The sequence below is a fragment of the Dipteris shenzhenensis genome, chromosome 23 (genome assembly GCF_047967505.1).
Source record: "Dipteris shenzhenensis isolate YYH24624 ecotype China chromosome 23, Dip_SZ_1.0, whole genome shotgun sequence".
Taxonomy (NCBI): domain Eukaryota; kingdom Viridiplantae; phylum Streptophyta; class Polypodiopsida; order Gleicheniales; family Dipteridaceae; genus Dipteris; species Dipteris shenzhenensis.
Window position 1 is genome coordinate 15,053,907 of NC_141618.1, and position 25,900 is coordinate 15,079,806.

Here is a 25,900-nt window from a genome sequence, read left to right on the forward strand (position 1 = left end):
CATTTGATAACCAACCTTGTAGCCCGGACTCTCCTCTTTCTAGCACCACCAGTGGGTGCCAATGCATCCATTTATGTAAGTACCTTCTTTTCCTCTCCTTCAATCCCAAAGGTGTTTCTTTCATCTTTTTCACTCATTCTTCTACCTTCTCTCATTCCTTCTCTACGGCTCATCGTACTTGATTGTATATAGATCTTTCCAAGCCTTTTTTGGACTCAGCTAGCTTACAGAGTGACTCTTCTAATTTATGTCGCTCCAAGTCCGATGCATTTCATTCCAAGTCCAATGCTTTGGCTTTATCATGAAGATCCTGGTTCTCCCTTTGAAGATCCTGCATAGGTTATGCATTGCAACAATGGTGCTATTTCCTAAATGTGCTAGCATCTCTGCTTGGGCTATGCGCATCTCGCTTGCTTGTATAGCCATTAACTGAGCATTGTTTAACCAATTGCAATAACCAAGCAACCTCGCATATCCATTTCCAACAAACCGAACTAGCTCATGCATTGTATGGAAAGGAGGGCTCTTTTGGTTGGCAAGATCTAAAGGATATAAGGATCCTTCTACCCAAAGGTCAAGATGCTTCTTTCCTTGCGAATGAAGACTGTGGATTTTGGAAGCTCCCCTCAATCCTAGACTACGTGGCTTGCATATTCAGCCTCCAACTCTAAGTGAACCTGGTACTTGTTGGAGACGTCCTTGAATGGTGCCATGAATAAAGGAGTGTAGAGAAGGAGAAGGTGTGGAGATGCAGGCTTGAAGGAGCAGCACGCAGGAAGAGGGAGAGCGAGGAGGAGGAGGGATGGGGAGGGAGGACTAGTATTTGAAGAGGAGGAAAGGGGGGCGGACCAGCAAGTGTGGAGGGTGAGGAGGAGTAGGCGTGGAGGAGGAGGGAGGGAGGAGGGAGGAGCAGGAAGGAGGGGGGAGGAGGAGCAGCAGTGGAGGAGGAGGGAGGGGGAGGGCAGGAGGAGCAGGTGTGGAGGAGGGAGGGAGGGGAGGGCAGAAGGAGCAGGCATGGAGGAGGGAGGGAGGGAGGGAGGCGGAGGAGGAGGAGGAGGAAGGGGGAGGAGGGAGTGAGGAGGGGGAGGGGAGGAGAGAGGAGGGGGAGGAGGGAGGGAGGGAGGGGGAGGAGGAGGGAGGGGGAGGAGGGAGTGAGGGAGGGGAAGGGAGGAGGGGTCGGGAGGGAGGGAGGAGAGAGAAGGAGGGAGGGAAATCATAATTTAAATTTTTAAATTTTGAATTTTTAAATTTTGAATTTTTTGGTTCCCACCTAGGAGTAAGAGTTGTGTAAGAGGTGTAAGAGGTGGGATCACTTGTGGGCTTAACCCACCTACATGAGGGGGGGTTAGGACTTTTTGGGACCTACCTTGGCCCTTTCATTAGGACTAATCCATTCCTTATGAGGCCCTTTTGAGACCCCAATTCTCCCCCAATGGTAGGTGGCAAGGGAGGCAAGAAGGGGCTAGATGCTAGGGAGGTTGAGAGGGACTAGGAGGGGTGTGGGACAGTGGAGGGTTGCCAAATTTAACGTGTTGAGTTTGTGTGCAAGCCCCACATGAGAGGCTAGTGGGCTCTTGGGCATGATTTGTCTTCCATCAAGAGATTAAAGAAGCATGAGTCATAGTCCTAGTAGTGAGTTGGTAAATAGAAGTGTGCTCGGGCTAGATGTATCATTCCTCACATGCTGGTGGATCCAATAGGGGGACAAGATGACATAGCCATTCTTTCAAACCGTAAGACTGCATTTAACAAGGACACAACTCCAAAGATTTGACTTGCAAGAGATTTTGGAGATGGTTACTAGGCAAATATGAGTGTTCATTCACTAGTAGATAGAGGGAAGATGGAATAGAAGGAAAGAAGGAGATGGAGAAAGAGGGATGCAAGAAAGAAGGATTGCTTACCTCTTTTCCTGCTTACTTTGCTCTTCATATGCCTTTGTCTTGCTTGATTTGCTTATTTTCTTACTCGAGTGACTCTGTAGGAGACAGAGGCTAGGTGGGCGGAGGATTCATATCATTCCTCATATGCTGATGCATCCAATCTGCAGACAAGATGACAAATTGCTATTTCAAACCTTGAGACCACACTCATCTAGGACACAACTCGAAAGATTGAGATATGAGGGTAGATATTTCCAATTTGACTAACATGAGACTTTGGTTCCTTCAACAGCTCTTCCAGGAAAAGGAGACACCTCAAGTGATGGAAATAAGCATGCGATGTGGGCTCAAATTCCCACTATGGTCTCCCAAAAATGATGAGATGATTGGAGGCTCCTTTCAAAGACGAGGAGATGCTAGAGGATCTTAAGGCCCTTTTATTTGCAAAAATGCCAAAGGGACGATGGCTTGTTTCGTTAGCCCTTCCGTACTGTTTGGAGCACATTTGCACCCCATTGCACTTTGTTTTTCATAAGATCTTTTACATTCGAAAGTTGCCTTGGACTCTTGCATGTGGATGGATTTGTTTGATCCCGAACCCAGGGAAATAGAAAATATATTTAACAAATTGTGCCTTATCACTCTTTTGGATACCACATACATGATCTTAGCTAAGATCTTGCACTTGCAGCTTTGACCTATCCTTCCATACATCGTCCATGACATGCAAACTAACTTTTTTCAAGAGAGGAGCATCCCGAACAACATCTTTACCTTCTAGAATGCCACGAATTGAGCATGTCAAAAGTCTCAGCCTCTCGCAATCCTTCTCTTAGATTTGAGAAGGCCTACAATAGGGTAGATTGGGCCTTCTTGAAGGGCACTATGTGGGGCAGAATCTCAACCTTGTATATTGCAACTGCTGCTAGATTTTGATCTCCAATCACATCATAAGGCCTTCTCTATTTTGGGTCTGGTACAATAGGGCTGTCCAACACTTGTCCCCCTTTCTTGTTTTTGTTTGTGGTAGAGGCTTTTCCTTCTATCATAGGTGGTTGGCCTAGTCATGTTGAGCCTCCCCATTTGGTAGGAAGAGTTCTTGGACTCTTAAGTTCACAAATGGCACGATCTTGTATATCGAACCAAAAGAGAGCCTAATGGAAGAACTCAAAAATAGTCAGAAAACACTTCAAGGCTAGTTACATCCAAGTCCCTCGCAGCATAACTATCATATAAAGATTGCTTGAGGGACATTCTGAAGAAAGCATATGCCTGAGGAAACTGTTGTCCCATCCTAAAATGCAATCTCTGTGTCCAAATAGTCCAGAGTATCCAAAAACGAGTCCAGTGAAAGAAAAGGAGGAATGGAGACATCTGGGATGAGAAGCATCCAAACATCCAAAAGAGTTTCCCAAATCTGATAGAGGGAAACTGAAGCCGCAGCAAGTGAGAAACATGAGTGATCAATAATCGAGAGTGTGGGCAAGACCATAACAAATGGGGAACTATCTCACGGTGATGAGAGCAACGGGGGCAGGAAGGGGAAGCAATGCAACATGCTGCCAATTTCACCCCAATGGAAAAAGCTCCCACTATACATCTCCAAAAAGAAAAGCCTCTGTTTCAATGGCAATTTGGCTTTCCAAATTTTCTTGAGTCGTGATTGCCACCAAGATAAAGGCCTATCCAAATTCCAAAGAGTGTTGGCATGCTTATCAATCCATGGCGGTGGAAGAAGAAATCTGTAAACCATCGAGGAGGCCAGATTATGCATTGAAAGCGAACAGGTAGCAGGGGATAAGGAAGTCAGATTCCAGTCCAACAATCTGTCCTGTACAAACAGTGGAGGAATAGGAACAAATGGCTGCAACATAGTTGTAAGTATTCTCCAAATGGGCCGATGATGCAGACCCAAGGGGAATGTCCTGCAAGCTTGTGGGAATGAAAGCACATAACCATGTTGATCCACAACATCTCCGACAAATCTTATGCCCTGTTTCATAAGATTATATGCTTTAATAGGTGCCTGTAAAGCGAGAGGCGATTCAAACACCTTGCTCCAATGGATGCTTTCCAAGCGAAAAGAATTACCATGATGAGAAGAAGCACCTATCCATTTAGCATAAGAGAGAATTCTCTTCCAATCATGAATAAAAGCAGTAGAGACAGGACAACCAGGAATTTTCCCTTGAAATGTGGTCATGACTGCTTCCCAGTGATCTGTAATCCAATGCCCATATGCATGGGACGTCATGTTTCCACACATAGCTGCTAACATAATAGCCCATGGCTGTTTTTGCTGAAAAAAATCAGCAATCATAGTGCTCTTTCTTGCCAGCATATGAAATTGAAGATTGAGAATATTCAGTCCCCCATGAGTCTTAGGAGAGCAAACAGCCTGCATGGGAAGTAGTCACAATGCCTTTTTGTGAGGTTTGCTTTTCCAAAATATCTCCATAGCCTGGGACATATAGGACGCCAAATGCTTAAAAGACCAGAGAAGAAGAGGTAAATAAAATTGCACATATGCCATAATGATAGACTGTACTATCCGAAGTCAAACATGTAGAGGCCAAGTGGACAAATGCCAGTATTCAGCTTAGCTGTTGTTGAGGGGTAATATTCCAGCCAATCGGATATCCTAGGTGCCTCACAAGAGTATGGGAAGGGAGGATGTGGCCAGGCCAGAGAAGTGCATGCCAATCAGCTTCTTTCAATACTAAAAGATTCGATTTCTGAAAATTAATATGCAGTCCAGCAGCTATGCCAAAATCATTTAGAGTATGCATCAAGTGAGAAAGGTCACTTTGAGAATTCCTGGGCATGAAATATGAATCATCAGCATATGCATGTGCGAGAAATGGCTATGCCCCTGGAATTTGCAAGCCGTGAAGCTGCCCTGTAGTTGTAAGATGGTCTATATGCAACAATAACGGATGGGTAGCAATGGCATATTGTAGCGAACCAAGAGGGCAACCCTGTCTCACTGAGCGGGTCATAGTCCATGCTCTTGACAACCCACCACCAAGCAAACACTGCACGGTGGCATGAGAATAGAGCCACTAAATAATGTGGACCGGCCGAATCCCAATTTATGCATAGTCTGAGAAATAAAATCCCAGTGGACAGTATCAAATGCTTTGGCAATGTCCACTTGCAGATGTCCACTTGCAGAATGAGAACATCTTGTTTAGAATATTTGGCATACTCAATTGCAAGCAAAGCATTGGAGATACTGTCAGTAATCTGTCTTCTGGGAACAAACCCATACTGCCTAGGATGAAGTCCTGCTTGCAAGATAAATCGAACCCTGAGGACAATCATTTTGGCAATGAGTTTGTAAATGATCGGCATAAGAGAAATGGGTCGCCAATCAGCCATTGTCTCACACAACCTTTTTTTGGGGATCAATTTGACAAGGCCATGTTTCCAAGAACGAGGAAGAGATTGTTCTGCCCAAGCATGATTGATCATAAGAAGAAGAGTGTTCTTGAGATCACCCCAAAATGCACGGAAGAATTCTACAGTCAATCCATCCCAACCAAGAGAGCTGCCTTTGCGTAAGTGATTCAGAGCATCATCCAGTTCATTAAGCATAAAGGGCTGCTCCAGTGCACAAGCCCGTTATGGGCTAAACATGCATCAGAAATTGAGACCTAGCTGCATTCACTTGCATTAAGTGGTCAGGCTGAGGAGAAAAGAGATGCTGAAAATGACTAGAGCATTGCGATTCCAATTCTGATTTGGATGTGGTCCAGGTGCCATCATCTTGCCTAATTCTGCAAATATCCTCCTTTCGCCTATCCGCGTGCAGGCTTTTAAATAAGGCTTTGGAGGAGTAGCCCTTATCCAAAAGGGGTTTCATGCGAGCTCGGATTTGCCACTTCTTTAATTTGCGAAGATCATTTTGATGGATGATGTGAACTGCATAAGCACAGGAATCCGATTCAGAGGAGGTGAGCTGCCTATGAGAGCTGATTAAATCCATTTGTTGCTTATGAGATTGAGCCCATTTCAGTTTAAGCCTGAGATTTCCCATGTAAGTCCGTCCATAATCTTGAATGACAACCTGCAAACGATGGGCAAGACTGATCCAAGCGAAATCCATGTCCTCCTGAGCATGCGAAAGGAGGGGACGGACAGCCACTCTTACCATGTTCTGAAATTGTTGATGCAGTAAATAAGCACCATTAACATGGAGTAGGCGACGACCAAAAAAAGGCATATCATCTGTCAAACATGCTATAGATAATGTCAAGCATACTGGAAAGTGATCAGATAGCAGGAGGGAATGATCAACCCATAGTACACATGTGAAACCAGCATACTGCTGAGCATGCGACAGATACCATCTGTCAAGTCGAGCCCAGTAATGAGTGAAGGCATTGTGATGGTATGTGTAACCCATATCTGTATCCCTTGTTGACAGCCATAAATCTTCTGCATGCAAGAAAGAAAGCATATCTTCCCAATGGCGAAGCTCAGTGGGGATCATGTGAGAACGATGAGTGGTGTTGTCTTGAATGGCTGGCGAGTTATTAAAGTCTCCACACATAAAGGCATTGGACAGCCATGGATATTGTTTGAGGGAGGCCCACATTTGAGCTCTTGTCGCAGAAGTCTGAGAGGCATAAGCAGATGCTATTTCATAAAGTTCAGCATGACAGATACATCTGATCACCATCCATCGACCCTGGGGGTCATTGTGAGCAACCGTGGGCTGCATATCATGTTTCACCAACATGCATACCCCCGAAAAGTGCATTGTACCAGCATAAAAGATGTCATAACCAGCAAAATGGCCTTGCTGGCCAACCAAGAAGTATTGGTTGTGTTCCTGTAAAGAGATTACATCGGGGTGCATTCTATGTACATAGTGCCAAAAAAGTCTCCACTTATTGACATTGCAAAGACCTTGAACATTGTATGTAATGCAAGTAATTGAAGTAGACATGAAGGTATGTACAGCCGAACCAAAAAGCATAGTGAAGGTGTGAGTTGTCAAGCCTCAGCCATGACATCAACATCCACTTGGTCTCCTGGATCAGTAGCTCTATAATCCTCATCATTGTCACATACAGGGATGCCCCTCTTGACCACATCAACCCACAGTTGAGAAGTGGGGCTATCAGCAAGGGTAGAGGCTTGACCAGGAGTGGAAGTAGAGGCATCCCAATGGCGAGATTGTAGCGGTCGTGGTTTGAGTGCAAATACCTTTTTGGGTTGCTGCCAGGCACCTTGAGGAGCGGCATGAGATTCTGAAATTTTACCCTTTCCCTTATCCTTTTGCTTGGCTGGAACCTGAACCACATTTTATTTAAGTGGGGTAGCTTTAGATGCCATTTCCCCCGACTTGCTAGGCATAGCCTTAGGCCCCGGACCATAAGTTGGAGGGGAAATATTTTCTGGAGCAATAGCAGTAGATGGGAGCGGATGCAGGACTGCAGGACACTGTGAAGCTAGGTGGCCAAACTTATGACATGTGAAGCAAGCACCTGCAAATACTCCCCATTTCAAATCAAAATATTTTTCGCCCAAGGGGACATCCTCCACTTCTACCGCAATTCTACCGCAATAGAAGGAGGGGTTGGCTGATGTGTATCCCAAAGAACACAAAACCGATTTCGATTACCTGATGGACGGGGTGGGCATACAACTTGCCCCAAAGTAGCTGCTAGGCTTGGTAACTCAGCCCTCATATAGTCCGAAAAATCCACGACCTCAACCCATACAAGCCAGTGATGTCGAATGAGACCGTGATAGTCCTTATTTGGCGACCATGGCATGACATGGACCATTTGTCTGCCATAGAATAGAGGGGACATCTCCAATATCTACTGGCGATAAGAGGCATCCAAAAAGTGCACTTCATAAAAACCTCGAGAGGCAAAATATACTCCTTCAACAAAGCAACCTCCCAACAGAGCCTGAACCCACTGAGCTACATCATTTGCTGAAGGTAGCTTCCCTGGAAAGAAAATGATGACTACTTGCTGAGAATACTTTCGGAGAGGAGCGACCAAAGAGGGCAGCTTCAGCTTGTATTTAAGGGCCGAGGGAGGTTTGGCCCACTCCTTCCGGCTGTGATGGAATTCATCCTTGAGCATGTCAAAAACATAGTGAGCATCTACAGAGGCTGAAGTAGAAAAATCAACTTGCTGTCTTTTGGAGTCCCGGGACAGGTTCTTCTGGAAATAGCTTTTGAGATGGTCTTCCATGGAGTAAAGCAAGGCAAGATTGATGAAGAGACGGAAAGAACCAGAGCTGTACAGCAGGGTTTGAACAGAGCGAACAGCACGGGAGAAAGATGGAAAACTGTACGGAAAAGAGGAAATTGTACGGGCAGTATGGACGAGAGGACCGTACAGACTGTACGGAGTGTTGACAGGGCAGATAAAGATTGTACGGAACAGAAGAAGCAGGACAGAGATGCTGACGGAGAGCAGGGGGGCTAGACTATACGGAGATGGCGGAGATGTACGGATGCACGAAGGGGGCTTCAGTGGGGAAAAGCGATGGCGATGCACACACATAGAACAGGAGCGGGATTGCACAGGATTGTGCAGGAAGGAGCGAGCTGTTCGTACGGCCTGTTCGTACGGCCGTACGGCACCTGTACGGCGACCGTACAGGTGTACGGGCAGATTAGGGAGCTGTACGGGACCTCCTCTTTCTCGCGACCTACTCTCTCTCACGCTCTCCAGCTCTCTCTCACGCTCGCCACCACACACACGGATGCTACACACATGTGAGTGTGCACACACACATACACACATATATAATATAAACAGTTAGAGTCGTTTCTCTAAGGCGAGTGGATATTAGCTAACCTCAAGACATCTATGAAGCTTGCAAGGTTGGTAGAATTATATACACTTGGGGGGGGTGAAATCTATGTATGTATGTACACACACACACACACATCTACATATACATATGTTATGTATGTACACAACACACACACACACACTTTTTTTTTTTTTGTGAGAAGAAATCTTTTATTTCTATGGAATAATTACATTCATAGCTGCTTCAAAAACGAAGTAGCTACTACTCAACAAAAGATCTCAGTATAAGCTGTATACACATCCTGATTAATCAAACGAGTCTGAAAACAATCGTAGAATGATTGTTGCAGAGATCGTTTGAAAAAAAGAAAGGATGAAAATAGTGGATCACCAAAGACTCTATGATTTCTATCCATCCATAAAGTCCATAGGGTCCAATATCGCACCCATACAAAAAATAAATCAAAACCCTGTCTCTGGGGATGAAATCCAAACAACCAGAAAAATATGCCAAAAGTAACAGTAGGAAATCGCTGTCGAAGCCTCTGTCTGATGAGAGCAATGAGATCAGAAGTGTTTGGACAGGACCAAAAGATATGGAGCACTGATTCAGTAGAGTGCGAGCATCTGTGACAAACAGCTGAAGCAATATGTCTGTGTGCGAGTAACTGTCCAGATGGAAAAATGCCAAGGAGAACTCGCCATAGGAAAAGTTGTTGTCGAAGAGGGACTTTGTAATGCCAAAGGAGACGCAGCCTTTTTCTCCACCACTTCATTGGACGATCCATATGCCAAACAGTATTTGCTTTGTTGGAAATCCAAGGTGGAGGTAATAACACTTTATATAGTGATGACACTGTAATATGTGAAAGCTTCAAAGGACGGACATATGAGGAAGGAGAGCGTAAAATCCAATCCTCAAGCCGATGCTGAATTTCTAAATGAGGTACCGGCAAGTACGGTTGGAGCATTGCTGAAATTTTATGCCATAAAGGACGATAATGAGCTCCCAAGCCATATTTGCGAGCAGCCAAAGAAAAAGATAGAATTGTGCCATCATCTTGAAGTACATCCGCCACAGATGAAATGCCTTTGAAGGAGAGAAAATAAGAACGTCGGGGTTCTTGTATGGCCAAAGGTGGATGGAATACTTTAGACCAAAAGAGATTCTCTACCCTCAAAGAGTTGCCCGAGAGAGAGTCCCTACCTTTCCATTCCAAGTGGGATAGAATATGTTTCCAATCAAGAAGCAGAGAAGAGACAAAAGGGCATCCTCTGATCTTGCCTTGGATAGAGCCAAATAAAAATTCCCACTGAGTAGGCTGCCAATTCCCAAAAGCAGATGTATGAAGATGTAATAAGAGAGAGCGGATCATAAAAGCCCAAGGCTGATCTCCTTGTAGAAACTGCATCATCATTTTCCCCCTGTGAGCAAGCATGTGCATTTGAATATTGAGAATGTTCAAACCCCCGTGCATCTTTGGAGAACAGAGACGATGCATGGAGAGTAATCTGAGACTTTTCTTGCCATGTTTTGAAAATTTCCATGATAGCTGACATAAATGAAACCAAATCTGCCTTAGTGAACATAGTGAGAGGCAGATAAAATTGTATGTATGCTATCAAAATGGATTGTGTAATTCGCAGACGAACATGTAATGGCCAAGTTGCAAGCTTCCAATATTCAAGTTTTGCCCTTAACTTTACTAGCACCCAATCAGTTTGTTGTGAACGGGTGAGTCCCCAACCTAGAGGATAACCAAGATGTCAAATGAATTGAGAAGCAGGGACAATTTCCCCAGGCCACAAAAGATTGTGCCAGTCCTGTGCATGTAAAGACAGCAATTTTGATTTTTAAAAATTGACCTGAAGGCCAGCAGCCAATCCATATGTAGAAAGAGCATGCATAATCATGGACAGATCAACCCGAGTATTTTTTGGAGTAAAGAAAGAATCATCAGCATATGCTTGAGCAATCATGCTGCGACTGCCAAGAATCTCCAAACCGTGCAGCTGGTCAGTGTCCAAGAGGTGATCCAGATATTGAAGCAGTGGATGAGTGGCTATGGCAAAAAGTAAAGCACTCAGTGGACATCCTTGTCTGACAGAGCAAGCAAGAGTCCAGGATGGAGAAATATCTCCTGAGAGTATGCAGGCAGCTTCACTATCTTGATATAGCCAATTGATGAGTTGCTGCATTTTTGTGCCAAAACCCAAAGCCTGCATAGTCGATGAAATGAAATCCCACTGAACTGTATCAAAAGCTTTGGCAATATCAACTTGCAATAACAAAACATCCTGCTGTGTGTATTTGGCATATTCAATTCCAATGTAGGCATTAGCAATGTTATCAGTGATATGCCTACGTGGGACAAAGCCATATTGTGCAAGATGCAACCCATCATGTAAAAACCCCTTTAGCCGAGCAACAATCATTTTGGTAGTGACTTTGTAAATTACGGGCATAAGAGTGATAGGTCTCCAGTCTGCCAAAGACTCACAAATTTGTTTTTTAGGAAGGAGTTTAACAAGACCTCTCTTCCATGTGTCTGGCATTTTCTGATGTTGCCATGCAGCATTCACCATATATAGTAATGGATGCTTCAAAATAGGCCAGTATGCTAGAAAAAACTCGACTGTTAAACCATCCCATCCGGGGGATTTCCATCTGCCACATGATTTGATCGCATCTGACAGTTCCCTCTCAGTAAAGGGTTCCTCCAATTCCAAAGCTTGAGTAGGAGAAATTATTGGAGAAACATTTTGCAACAGTAAATTTCGTGCAAGCAAAACCTGTTGCAAGGGAGGAGCTGCAAAGCCAAATTGCTGGGAGAAGTGATGCACACAAACAGAGACAAGCTGTGACCGTGAAGTAGTCCATGATCCATCGGGCATAAGCACTCTGCAAATTTCTGTTTTGATTCTCCTCTGATGCAAACTCTTGAAAAATTCTTTGGAAGAGCAACCTTTATCTATGAAGGCTCTTTGTCTTGCTCTAGTCTCCCATTTTGCCAGTTTCCTGTGATCATTTAGTTTAAGACAATGTCTGGCCTGACATAGTGTGGTTTGCTCATGCATGGACAACGAACGATGATGACTGAGTTCAGTGAGGTCTTGACAAGTAGACTTGGCCTGAGCAATGGTTTCCCTCAGAGTCTTCATGTAAGACTTGCCATAAGCTCTAATCACCATTTGCATTTTAGAAATAAAAGAAGCCCAGGCATCATCAGCATGAAGATAGCTGCTAGAGGAAAGACAATGAGCTGCTTCAGTAACCATTGCCCTGAATTCAGCATGTTGCAAATAACTATTGTTGATGATTAGATGTCGCCGTTGTGGCAATCTATCTTCTGGCATCTTATGAAAAGATAACCGCAGCCATAGTGGTGCATGGTCTGAATGCACAAAGGCATAGTCAATCCACATTTTGCATGCGAAATCCCCATTTTGTTGGGGAGCGATACTATACCAACGATCCAGTCTTGCCTGATAAGCAGAAAGAGCATTATGTTGAGAAGTGTAGCCCGGTGACAAAGGCTGCAATTCCTTCCAAAGGTCAACCAGATCCAAATGCAAAAGTAGTTGAGACCATGCATGCCTTTCAGGAGATAACATATGATCGTGGCCGGAAGTGTTGTCTCCCTGTTGTGGAGCATTATTGAAATCCCCACATATGTAGGCATGATATCTCCACGGGTATTGTTGCATAGCATCCCAAATTACAGTTCTATCTCGAGATGACTGAGGTGCATAAACTGAAGCAAATTCAAACACCTCTCCTCTAATAATGCATTGGAGAACAAGCCATCTGCCTTTGTTGTCATTTAATGCAATGACTGGTTGAAGCTCATGTTTGATCAGAAGGACAACCCCTGAGAAAGAGTGCTCCCCAGCATAGAAAATGTCATACCCACAGTAGTGTCCTGTCTTGCCTGCATAAATATGTTGGTTGTGCTCTTGTAATGCCACTATGTCAGGCTGAAATCTGTTGATGTACAGCCACACAGATTTCCATTTCCTACTGTCACACATGCCCTGGACATTGAGTGTAAAACAGGTGATGTGAGCAGTCATATATACAGATATTTATAGTAATGTAACAACTATGTACAGCAGCAAAAAGTATGAGGTCAGCCTTGCATTTCTATCTCAGGGTCGAGGCCACACTCTTCCCTGAAGAAGAGGTTGCTGCTTTGCTGTCTACTTCTCAGGCGGCTACTTCTTCTCAGGGGCGAGGCCTCGCCCCTGAGAAGAAGTAGCCGCCTGAGAAGTAGAGGCCTCGCCCCTGAGAAGAAGTAGCCGCCTGAGAAGTAGACAGCAAAGCAGCAACCTCTTCTTCAGGGAAGAGTGTGGCCTCGACCCTGAGATAGAAATGCAAGGCTGACCTCATACTTTTTGCTGCTGTACATAGTTGTTACTTCTATCTCAGGGTCGAGGCCACACTCTTCCCTGAAGAAGAGGTTGCTGCTTTGCTGTCTACTTCTCAGGCGGCTACTTCTTCTCAGGGGCGAGGCCTCGCCCCTGAGAAGAAGTAGCCGCCTGAGAAGTAGACAGCAAAGCAGCAACCTCTTCTTCAGGGAAGAGTGTTCTGCTGGCTGTTACTGCAGCCCATGTAATCCCAATTCCTGTATTGATCTCTGGGGTGTTTCCGCTAAAAGATGCACCATTCCAAGTGCGGGGGGGTGGAATTCTTCGAGCAGAAATAACTTTTCTTGGGCTCTGCCAACCATCAGTTAAAAGTTGCTTTCCTTTGGGCAAGGATTGAGTAGCAGGAGGTAAATGTGAAGTGAGATTTGCATTGGTAACTACTGAATCTTTGCCTTTATCCTGACTTCCAGAATGCTGTCTACTGCTTTTATTTTTGTTGGCAACTGGAGTAGGAGCATCTTTGGTGGGCATGTGGACTGGCAAGGTGACATGAGGCATTTTATGTGAGTTCAGTGGACACTATGAAGCCATGTGTCCAAATTTTTTGCATTCAAAACAAGCCCCTGCAAATAAACCCCATTTGAGTTTATAAAATGCACTCCCCATGTTCACATTATTCACCGTGACTGAATAAGAGTCCGGTGTGGGATTATCAGTATCCCAAAGAATGCAAAATCTGTTTGACTTGCCATTTGGCCGTGGTGGGCAGACCACTTTACCTAAAGAGGCTGCAATTTTAGGCAAAAGTGAGGCCATGCATTGGGGGAAATCAACAACTTCAACCCAGACTAGGCATCTGTGTCTAATCAAAGCCTGAAAGTCCCTTGTGGGAGACCATGGCAAGACATGCACCATTTGCTGCCCAAAAAAGAGAGGTGAATGTTCCAAAAGCATTTGTCTGTGGATCTCATCCACCATGATAACCTCGAAAAAGCCCCTGGCTGCATAGTGTACTTTACGAACAAAAGAGCCAGCCAATGTGCGTGTCAGCCAGTTACCTATCTCTGCAGCAGGTGGCATCCGGCCTGGAAAGAATAATATAACTGCATTCTTGGCATACTCTCTGACTGGATCCACAATTTCATCAACCTCAACCATGAGGCCAACTGAGGGAACCGAGTCTTTCCAGTCTTTTCTCGTATCTGCAAATCCTTCATGCATTACATCATATACTAGTTGAGCCTCAAGTGTGTCATGCATCGGGTCATGCTGACCCTCAACCTGCTTTTGCTTCTTGCAGGGAGCCGAGCGCTCCTTTTGAAATGTTTTTTCATATGAATACTCTGCCATGACTTGGTAAGAAAAGGAGCTTGAGGATGAAGTACCTGTAAGAGGGTAGAAGAAGCCAAAAAAACCAGTCCCAAAGAAATATCCACAGGGAGCTCACAAGAGAAGAGAGGAAGAGTATAGCTGGTGAGGAGATAACAGAGGGAAAGGTAAGATTGTGATACAAGACTGTTAGGGAAGACACCAGAGCAAAAAGCCCCCAACCTGTACGGCAGGAAGTACAAGATTGTACGGACGATGCTGAGTTGTACGGAGGTATATACGGGCTGCACTGAGAGAAACTTGACAGTACGATGGTACGACTGAGAACGTGAAGACTGGCCTGTACGGGAAGGTACGGGCGTACGTACGGAAAGGTATGGCGTACGGAAAGGTACGGGCGTACGGACGCCGTACGGTAATCGTACTCTCAAACTCACACACACTCTCCTTCTTTAACAATTACACACACACATACATATATGTAGATGTAGATGTAGATGTGTGTGTGTGTGTGTGTGTGTGTGTGTGTGTACATACATATACATATATATATTGGCCAACCTCTCAACATCTCTGAAGCCTGCAAGGTTGGCAAAATGAAATTTTAATATAATATACATTAATATCCACTCCCCAAAGAGACACTCTAGGCTTGAAGTCAGCACAGATCCAGAATTGACTGGAATATGCCACACCAGTCATACCTGATTAAAAGGCCATCAAGTACGTCAAAAGGCATTGTCATGGCCCTCCATAATTACTGCAGATTCCATTGCCGAACGCTCCTAGAGGAGAGGGACAAATCTGTAGATACAGTCCCCAAAAACATTTTCGCCCTTGTGACGCCCATAATGTTTGGGTTGTTGGATAGCAGGACGGCAACCTAATGCCAGTCCCTGCATAAGATTATGGATATAAACAATGTCACAACTTTCTCCAATGACTCACCAAACATGTGCACAGAAGATAACACTCAAGGCCTGGAAGGTATAACACAGATTCCAACAGCAGATAGGGAATGCTATTGAACTTCATATTGTCTGGCTAGGGCTATCTGCCACCGCGAGAGAGGCTAGTCTGTGGGTCCCTATCTGCCCAGTAGGCAGCACTTGTGCAGCCTGCCTTTTCCTGCCATCCCTGGCCTGCCAAAACAGCCCACTACTGGCAGATCCACACAGCCCATAGCAGGGCACATGCAGCAGCGCCTAAATCCTTCCCTAGTGGCCTATGACCTCCTCAGGAATGGCAATGAGCACTTCTATCATGGCCTTCTACTTAAAGTATAGGCGAAGCAGCCTTGTGACAACCATCACAAAACTACAAGGCTTTTGTGCCCAGTATGAAGTAGGGGTGCCAGTGATATATATCTGAATGGATCTAGGCGCATGCCCAAGCTAATCCTGTTTAGACAAAATCAATAATATAGTTTCAAGCTCATGAAAGCATCCACAAGGTTGAAAACCAAAACCTCCATCACATAGTAAGGTACTATGACATCCTATCAACATCATCAGCATCCACTTGTGGGACAGATGAATCAGCATTACATTTTTGACAAGGTCTTCATACTGAGTTTCTATCATAACTCCGGAGGGAAAGCATAACGTGAGCAATGAAAAAGGCTAGCACAACAAAGGGAATCAAAATAGTCAACAATCGGCTACAACTATCTATGAAGTCTTTTTTGTCTCTCCTGAGTCTCGAACAAGCATTTCTAAGCAAAAAAGCTTAGAACTGAAAGTTGATAGGGCAACACACTGCTAAAAGTAGAAGAATATATGACGATATGAGCTGGGCCCCTTTCTATTGAAAACTTCACAAGGTAAAATTTGTGAGAAGGATTTGGCCTGATTTAAGCTGCACGTTACTGGGAATATTTGAACATGGGAAGGATGGCGCACTGCACTGGCACATGAGAAGCTGGCTATCACGGTAAATTCATATAGATACAAGTTTTCTCTGTATTCTGGTTTGAAGAAAATATTATCAAGGTTTGATTATACTTTTACCTTTGGTATGTCTTATATCCCCGGCACAAATGCATGCACAGCCCAATAAAGTCAGTCACCAGCTCTGCTAAAGCATCGTTTCTCATTAACTGAATTTGATCAAATCCTCCCACATGTATCTAGATGAATCCAGGAGCATGCCCAAATCCTCTGAAAGTACAACACATAGTGAAGTTTCAATCTAATTACAATCCTGCCACATGTGACTATCAGCATAGATGTTTGCCATGGAAACATATGCTGCAGGACGATTTTCATCTAGCATCACAGCGTTTTCAAAGGCCTGCCTTCCAGACCCTACATCTTTCCACTTTCGACAAGCACCCAACACAGATGACCATACAACCACATTAGGTTGGAAAGGCATCTTTTCCACCATCGCTACTGCCGCCTCCACTTGGCCTGCACGCCCGAGCAGATCAACCATGCAAGTATAGTGCTCGATAGTTGGGATAATGCCATGCTGTTTGCTCATAGCCTGAAAGTACTTCTGGCCCTTATCCACTAGACCACCATGACTGCATGCAGTGAGCACACTGAGAAATGTGATCCCATTTGGCTGTATGCCTTCCTGCCTCATCTTCTCAAACAAATCAAACACAAGTTCAATATCTCCCTGGTTTGCATATCCAGCTATCAATGCACTCCATCGTACAACATCTCTTGCAGGCAATTCATCAAACAACCGTCGGGCATTGACCATGCTCCCACATTTAGCATACATGTCAATAAGACTGGTTGCCACACTTGCAATAGTCTCAAAACCAACCCTGCTGATTTGAGAATGGAGTTCCTTTCCAGTTTTGAGAGCTGCAGAATTGCCACATGCTTTCAAGATGGCAACAAAAGTACCACTACTTGGTGACATACCTTGCTCTTGCATTTGTGTATATAATCTAAAAGCCTCGTTACTTTCTTCTTGCTCAGCATACGCCAAGATCATAATATTCCATGTATACACATTACAATGAGGCAATTCTTCAAAGAGACGCCGTGCATCCTCCATGCTCCCACATTTTACAAGCATATTTACCAATGTGTTTCCAACAAACACATCTGAGTCAAAGCCACTCTTTACTATTTGGGAAAGGATGGCCCTACCTTTTGCCAAGCATCCTATTTTCACAAGTTTTCCATCACTTTGTTGCTTCCCTTCTTCTAGGGTTGCCAAGCTACTGCAAGCCTTCAATGTGCCAACAAAGGTTCGATGATCTGCTGTGACACGTTTCTGGTGCATGCACGTATATAATTCCAAGGCCAAGACACTTTCTTGTTGCTCAGCATACCCCAAGATCATCGTATTCCAAGTCACCACATTACGATGAGAAAAATCATCAAAAAAACGCCGTGCATCTTCCAGGCTGCCACATTTCACATACATATTCACTAAAGCGTTTCCTACAAATATATCTGGCTCAAAGCCATTCTTTACCAATTCCGAGTGTAAGGCTCTGCCTTTCACCAGGCATCCTATCTTTGTTGATTTTGTGTCAACGTGCCTTCCCAATTCCAGTGCCGCCAGGCTACCACAAGCCTTCAATGCAGCAACGAAGGTTCGGTCATTCGGTTGGACACCTTCCTGATGCATCCGTGCATATGACTCCAAAGCCAGGACACTTTCATCTTGCTCAGAATACCCCAAGATAATGGTAGTCCATGTAACAACATTGGGATGAGGTAAATCCTCAAGGACACGCCATGCATCCTTCATGCTCTTGCATTTTGTATACATATTTACCAAGGTGTTTCCCATTATTACATCCAACTCAAGAGCAGTCTTTACTAATTTGGAGTGGATGGCTCTACCTCTCACCAGCGCTCCTATTTTCGCATGTTTTGGGTCAACCTGCTCCCCCTCTTCCATTGCTGCCAGGCTACTGCAAGCCTTCAGGGCACCGAGAAAGGTTCGATCATTCGGTTGGACACCTCCCTGGTGCATCTGTGCATACAAGTTCAGAGCCAGCTCACATTCTTCTTGCTCAGCATACCCCAGGATCATCGTATTCCACGTAACTACATTGCGATGATGCAATTCGTCAAAGACAAGCCATGCATCCTCCATGCTTCCACATTTCGCATACATATTCACCAAGGCATTTCCCACAAATACAAGAGACTCAAAGCAACTCTTTATAACTTGATAGTGGATAGCTCTACCTTTCGCTAAGCATCCTAATTTTGCAGCTTTCCTGTCAGCTTGTTTCCCCTCTTCCAGAGCTGCCAAGCTACTACAGGCTTTCAATGCACCAACAAAGGTTCGTTCACTGGGTCTAACACCCTCCTGGTGCATTCGTGCATACAACACTAACGCCCAAGCACCCTCTTCTTGCTTCGCATAGCCTAGGATCATAATGTTCCAGGAAACCTCATTTCGCTTAGGCATTTTATCGAACACAGTCAGAGCTTCTACCATCCTTCCACGCTTCACACACATATGCAACAAATTGTTTGCCTTGAAAAGTGTAAGCTCATTTGAACTTTCCTTTGCATCGGCATGAATATCCTCAACCTCTTTTAGCTTAGGCAACCCTTTGTGGATTGCATTTCTAGCTCTAACGGCACCAAAGGAAGGACTGGCGAGGGGCACCCTAAGCTGTGAGCACATAAGCAAAGAGAGAAACAAGCAGGGAGACAATGTAATGACCTACTTCAGATAATACGAGACCAAACAACTGGAGCTTAAAAACTGGCAAGCATGCGCACCTGCTCAGTCTTTTAACTTTACAAAAGGAGGCATTAGTAACTCTAAATGAAGACACTGGGACTGGGAAGATCATCCAGAGCTTTTGTCGGAGGAGATTGCAAGGTGTCTTCACTTGGGCTGGCACAGCCCAGGGAAGCACGAGGGACCTTTGAATAACCTTTTCTTCTGGGCAATCACGTTGGCTCCTCTGAAGCCCGTCCTCTCCCTCTGAGCAGAGATCGAGGTAAACCCCGCCGTCCTGCCTGTCCTCCTCCCATTCCAATGTTCCCGTAGCTTTAAAATTTCTAGTAACCTGATGTACCGGCCTGTGAGTTGGGTTCTGTCGACTTTGCTTTGAAGTTGATGTTTTAGTGGGTATTTCAAGACACAGTACAAGTACTTGATTGTCTGAGAGGGCGTGGGCGTCCCATGCAGGCTAGGGTTGCCATACTGGCAATCTCATTGCAAGGTTCAACTATGGAAAAAAGAAACTCAAGCTGTGCAAGGTAGAGAAAGGGTAAGAGCTAGACCTGAGCTAGCACAAAGATTTCCATTCGTTGGTGAAGTTGGAGCATTTAGAGCACGATTCTTGGAGCTCTGCATGAATGCTACAAGCATTATGGAAATGATGCAAAATAGTGCAGCTCTTCATAAATGATATAACACTCTTACAAAAGCTTCAGCCTTCCATTAGGACCTCATTCAGCACTTGGCATCCCCTCAATGAAGCAAACCGTTCTAACATATTATAGGATAAGGGGGCCGGTATTATGGAGGGCTAACTTTTTAACATTAATCCATGGTGGAAATGGCCTTCCTGAAATCATAATTCAATTTGAAGCTATCGCTGTCATCGGGTCATAATAGGGAGCTAATTTTTATTTTCAAGCTTTTCAAAAAAATTGTGGAAGATAAATATCTATGAGTGCCAGTGCTTAGGTCAAGTGAGGGCCACTACTAAGGCACTGTGTGTCCAAAAAATGGTGGGCTTGACACATCATCTTTTTTTATGAAGAGCATTGGGTGGCACCTGCCTCCCTATTAAGGGGTTGATTACATTTTAAAGGCACCCACCTCTTTGCTAGCCCCTTTTACCCTATGCTCCAACACTCTTTGGGTCACCTTGGCATTTCCTAGCTCAGCTAGCCAGGTTTGCTTCTAGCAATGTTAACTCTAAAGTCGCGCATACACTTAGCTAGTCTCGAGGCTCCATTAATTCTCCAACTAGTCGAACATCGACTAGCCTCATAGTGGCCAAAAGAGCCCGACTAGCTAAGCCGAACCAATTAAAGTTGCACATTAATGGAGACTCCAAACTAGATGAGTTTGCACGAGGCTCACTGCTGCTAGGGAGCCCATCGAGGACTGGGCAAAATAATTGGGGGGGTCACGTCCCCGCATAAGGTTTCGTTACCGGTTCCACCATCTTCCAACTACTTAGCCCGTCTTTGCCATGCGCCAATGGAAGTCTTCCCCCAGTTTAGAAGGAAAAGGACGGTAACAATGGAGAAATTGTGTGCCGGGTGGGGCTTCTATAGCCAATCAGAGAGAGAGCAAGCCTTGATGGTCTCTAACAATGGAGATATCCAATGGTAGTGGAGTGCTGATTTAGCCCCATCAAATGAATAAAATCTAATAATGAAGGCATTATGATTCCTAGTGTGACCAAAAGGCCTAGCATTAGCTAGTGGTGTGCTTAGTGTGCATGTGAATAATCACCTTAAGTGGAGCGATTTTGTTTTTGGGCATGCTTAGTTAGGTTGGTTAGTAGCTACCTACGTCATGTAAACCTTCTATATACTCCCCTTCATCCGATGGACTAGCAACCCCACTCTGAAACTCTCCTTTCCTTGTGGCTAGCACCATCGTCGTCCCTCCCTCACGCTCTCTAAAGAAACCTAACCCTAACAAAGCTAACCAATCCTTAAAAGTTACGTAAACCTAAACTAGTTAGTCTCCTAACTAACCACAATTAGCATAATTTACCATAGCTAGTTAGGTTAGGTAGAGTTAACCACATGTGGGTTCGCTATACCCAAGTTAGTGAACTAGACAACAGTCACTTATAATTATATTTACTATACCTAGGTTAGTGAACTAGACCACAATCACTAAACCACAATAGGTTAGGTTAACTTCTAACCCTTCCCTTAAGAAAAAAGGAAAGAGGGGGGGGGGGCCTTGTGTTCAAAATTTCGTATGTTGACACTTCTTTGAAGACCCCCAATTTGGACATTTGGAGCCCAAGTTCAAACTGGGGGGGGGGGGGGGGTCTTGTGTCCAAAATTTCAAACGTTGACACTTCTATTCCATGGGAGTGGCTGCAATCTTGCAATCTACCATATGAAACTTCTTCAGGAGACTGTCAACGTACTTGAGCTGACTCATGGATGTGCTATATGAATCTCTCTAGAACTCAATTCCAAGACAATAGTGCATAAGTCCAAGATCTTTCATGTCGAACTCTACAGATAAGTCTTGTTGTAGTTTTCTGATGAAGCTATCCTTGCTTCCGGTCACAATCAGATCATCTACGTACAAAAGTGCAATAGTAATGTCTTCCCCTTGAACTTTGTAGTAGAGTGTATGATCTGCATTGGATTTCATGTATCCCAGATTAGCAAAATACTTGTCGATTTTGCTATACCAACTTCTGGGTGCTTGCTTTAAGCCATAGAGTCTTTTCTTGAGATGGCAAACCTTATTCTCCTTTCCTAGTTCAACATAACCTGCTGGTTGTTGCATGTAGACCCTCGTCTAGATAACCATTGAGAAATGCATTCTTGACATCGAGCTGATACACATTCCATCTGCTGAGTGTCGCTAGTGATATCAAGAACCGTATGAAATCCATCTTTGCTACTACTAGAGCATAAGTCTCATCATAATCCTGACCATATTGCTGTGCAAATCCTTTTGCTACTAGTCTGGCTTTGTATCTTTGAATACTTCCATCTGGATTGTACTTCACTTTGTATACCCATTTGTTTGCTATGTCCTTCTTTCCTGGTGGAAGGTTGCATAATTCCCAAGTATTATTCTTATACAAAGCATCCATTTCTTCATTCATAGCAGTTTGTCATTCTGGCTTGTCTACTACGCCTTCGAAGTACACTAGCTCTTTTGTAGCCATGATGGTAGTCATAAGGGCATAGTTGGTCGTTTCAACGTGAATTGCTTTGCCTTTTTGAGCATATGTTAATCTGGCTGGTGGTCTGCTTTCCCTAGTAGACCGTCTGAGCTGCTGTGGCTCTGCTTGGGGTGTTTCTGGCAATTCTTGCCCTTCTTCATCAACCTTTTCTATAGATGACTGTGAAGTCGATGCTTCCATCTCTTGTGTATTTGAGGTTTTCCATTCTAATTCCTCATCAAAGATTACATCTCTGGAGATAATGACCTTGTGGTTGATGGGATCATACAACTTGTATGCTTTGCTTTCTTTACTGTAGCCAATCATGATGCATTTGCATGACTTCGCATCCAATTTCCTGCAAGATGATCATCATGTATGTGGGCATATGCTATGCAACCAAATATGCAGAGATGCCCAATGTGTGGCTTATGTCCATTGAATGCTTCATAAGGAGTCATACCTTGTATCGGTTCCGCCGATCAGGAGCCGATTAAGCAAGTAGTTCGCAGTGGCTATTGCTTCTACCCAATACTGATTCGGAAGATGCTTTTCACTAAGCATTGCTCTAGCACTGTTTGCTAAAGTTCCATTCTTTCTTTTAGCTCTTGCATTCTGCTGAGGAGTATCTGCACAAGTGAATTATCTTCGAATGCCATGATTTCTACAAAAGTTCATGAATGCTGAAGACATGTATTCACCTCCTCTATCTGATCTCATGACTTTGATCTTTCTGCTTGTCTGGTTTTCTACCATGGCTTTGAATTCTTGAAATCTGGAAAACACTTTAGATTTCTCTTTCAAAAAGTAGACCCAACAATATCTGCTGTAGTTGTCGATGAAAGTCAAGTAGTAAAGTAAACCATTGATGCTGCGGGTCTGGGCATTGGGTCTAGGCATAACCCCATACATCTAGATGTATGTATCAAATCAAGAATACCTCGTGCACGAGAGGTACTTATGCCAAAATTGGTTAGCTTTTGTTTGCTAAAGCAGCATGCTTCGCAAACTTTTCAAAGAAACTGTAGCTTAGGAATCTCAATTGCCATATTTTGATTCCTGAGATCTAACAAGTACTTGAAATTGACATGACCATATCTCTTGTGCCATTTTGCAGATAGTGGCATCTGTTGCAATTGAGCTGACATGGCATGCTTATCTGGTACTATAGCTAGCATTTTATACAATCGTCCTTCCTTGACACCTTTTGCTAGTAGTAGCTGACATCTTTTGGATTTATCTCTGATAGTGCATTCATCTTTATCGAAGATGGCTTGATATATGTGCTCCGTCATTTGACCTACTGACAAAAGGTTCTTGCTAAGCTTCAGAACATAGAGTACATCTTTCACCAATCCTTTCATACCAGTGAAATTGTTCATAGGGATAAGACCTGTCCCTTGAACTGGATTCGGTGCATTATCTGCTGTATAAATGACATTTTTCTAACCTTCTAATGGTTTCATTTCTATGAACCATTCTTGATGATTTGTCATGTGAGATGATGCACCGCTATCGATATACCAAGGATCCTGTTCTACTTGGTCGACTTGATAGCTAAAATCTTCATTGGGATTGTAATCAATGTTTGGGTACACTGTATCAGTCTATTGCATTTCCTTGTTTGCAAGAAACATATTCCCATGTTCATTTGCAAAATGATTGTGACTAGAATGTCCGCTACGATGATTTCCTCTGTCGTGAAAATTCCCTCGATTATTGTTGGATTGATCGCCGTGGTCGTACTGCTTCTTGTGGCAGCAATCTCTTACATAGTGTCCAAACTTGTGACAGTAGTTGTACTGGATGTTTGACACGTTGGTGGATGCATTCCCTCATCCTTGGAATATTCCTCGATTGGAATGATTTCCTCTTTGCTGATGCTGATGCTGATTCTAACTTTGATTTTGTTGCTAATGATGACCACTTTGCTAGTATGATCTACCTCAGCCTCTGCTTCTGTCTGAAGCTGTGAAAGCCTTATCATTAGCATAATATTTTCGTGCTTGAATGGCTTGCATCCTGAGTTCTTCACCAAGTAGGACTGACTGAAGTTCTTCCAGTGTCGAAATTTGCCGTTGGATGGCAATACTCTGAACTAGAATCTTGTATCCCTCTCAAGATTACTTGAACCATCTTTGATGGGTTCATGGTCTCTCCTACTGCTGCGAGTTGATTGTTGTAGTCTTGTATCCGGAGTACATAAGCATGACCAGTTTCACTGCTGTTGTTGCAAAATCTCTGGTTGATTTGGTTTCTCAGTGTGAGAATCCTGGAAGTGTTCTTGGACTCGTAGAGAGCTGCAAACATATCCCATGCTTCTTTTGATGTCTTGACTGCGTTGAGCTATCCTAGCATGACATCTTGCACATTCTGCTTGATCAGATGATAGGTGTACTTGTCTTTCTTATCCCATTCTGCTTGAGCTCGGGCAATGGCAGGATTTGCTATAGGTGTGAAAACTGTTTGTGTAACTATAGATCCCGCTATTGGTGCTGTGACAACAGATGGAGTAGAGCTACTGGTGGCTGGATCGTCCAATGATCTAGGTGTAGACCCATCGATATACTCCCATTTGTCCTGAAGTACAAGAATGGCCTCCATTCGATATTTCCATGTGCCGTAATTGGAGTTGTCTAGCTTAGCAGATGCCTCCAAATTGAGGTTGCTAGTCGTAGACATGGTGCAAGAAATGTACTCAAAGTGTCATGAAAATCAGTGTATAAATCAATTGCAAAATGTGCCAGTGAAATCTCTGAACTGTCGGTGAGCAACTACAATAGATAAAATCCGATCTCTGTTACAAGGCTTGTGGCAAATGATGTTGGGAATAGCCAAGAGGCTTGACAAGGCTGAAATGATGTGCACAATGCCGTAAAATAGCCGAATAGGCTTTACAATGATGGCATGTGTGTGTGAAATCAAATAATGTGCTATCTGCCCACTGAACAATCAGCAATGCCTCTGAACTCTCTGAAGTCGGCTCACTATGCTGATGGACTTCAGGTTTCAAGTAATGTGATGATGTGAAACTGTATGTGAGCATATGGAATGACTCCGAGTAGGTACTAGTCAAGAATTTCAAGCATGGCTTAGATTGGCAACTTAGGAAAATTCAAAGTGTCCCCTCTATGGCAATCTAGATCTATACTAATCGTCGAGCGATGAAAGAACATCAAATAATTTCTTTTCTTTTGTTCTTTTTAAGTGCTGGGTCAGATGCATCGATGCAGAGGCTAATGTGAGTGTAGGAAGTGGATTTGTTGACGAGGCTCAAAAGTGAGTGTAACTTGTGCCAAAATGTGTACGTGATATGATGAGCGCATAGAGCATGAAAAAGCGAGCGACTTTTCTTTTTGGAGTGCCCTCAAATTCTTCTTGGATCAAGAGATACGACTTGATCTAGGTGGAGGGGCAAAAGGAGTGCAAATGGTGCTTAATGATGATGTGTCACTATGGGTCACATGCAATGATGATGTGGCATTGTGCCTAGTAAGAGGTGTGCTTGTGAAGCAGTGTGCTGAGGTGGCAACTATGTGGTCACATGAAGTGCCTGTGAAGAGGTAACTGTGCCTACAGGGGTCAGTGCTGACTGGACAACTAAGGTGGCATAGATGATGATGTCAACAGATGATATGGCTATGCTGGCATGGCAGTTGAGCTGGCAATGATGATGTGGTAGCTGAGGTAGCAGATGAGATAACATGGCA

General features: G+C 44.1%; 1 protein-coding gene across 1 annotated transcript; it reads right to left on the bottom strand.

The window, feature by feature from the left end:
* Positions 1–16,558: 16,558 nt before the first annotated feature.
* Positions 16,559–18,982, bottom strand: LOC147887046 (pentatricopeptide repeat-containing protein At2g33680-like). The gene has a single exon (XM_087394091.1). The coding sequence runs from the start codon at positions 18,980–18,982 to the stop codon at positions 16,559–16,561; it is 2,424 nt and encodes an 807-aa protein (XP_087250217.1).
* Positions 18,983–25,900: the final 6,918 nt, after the last annotated feature.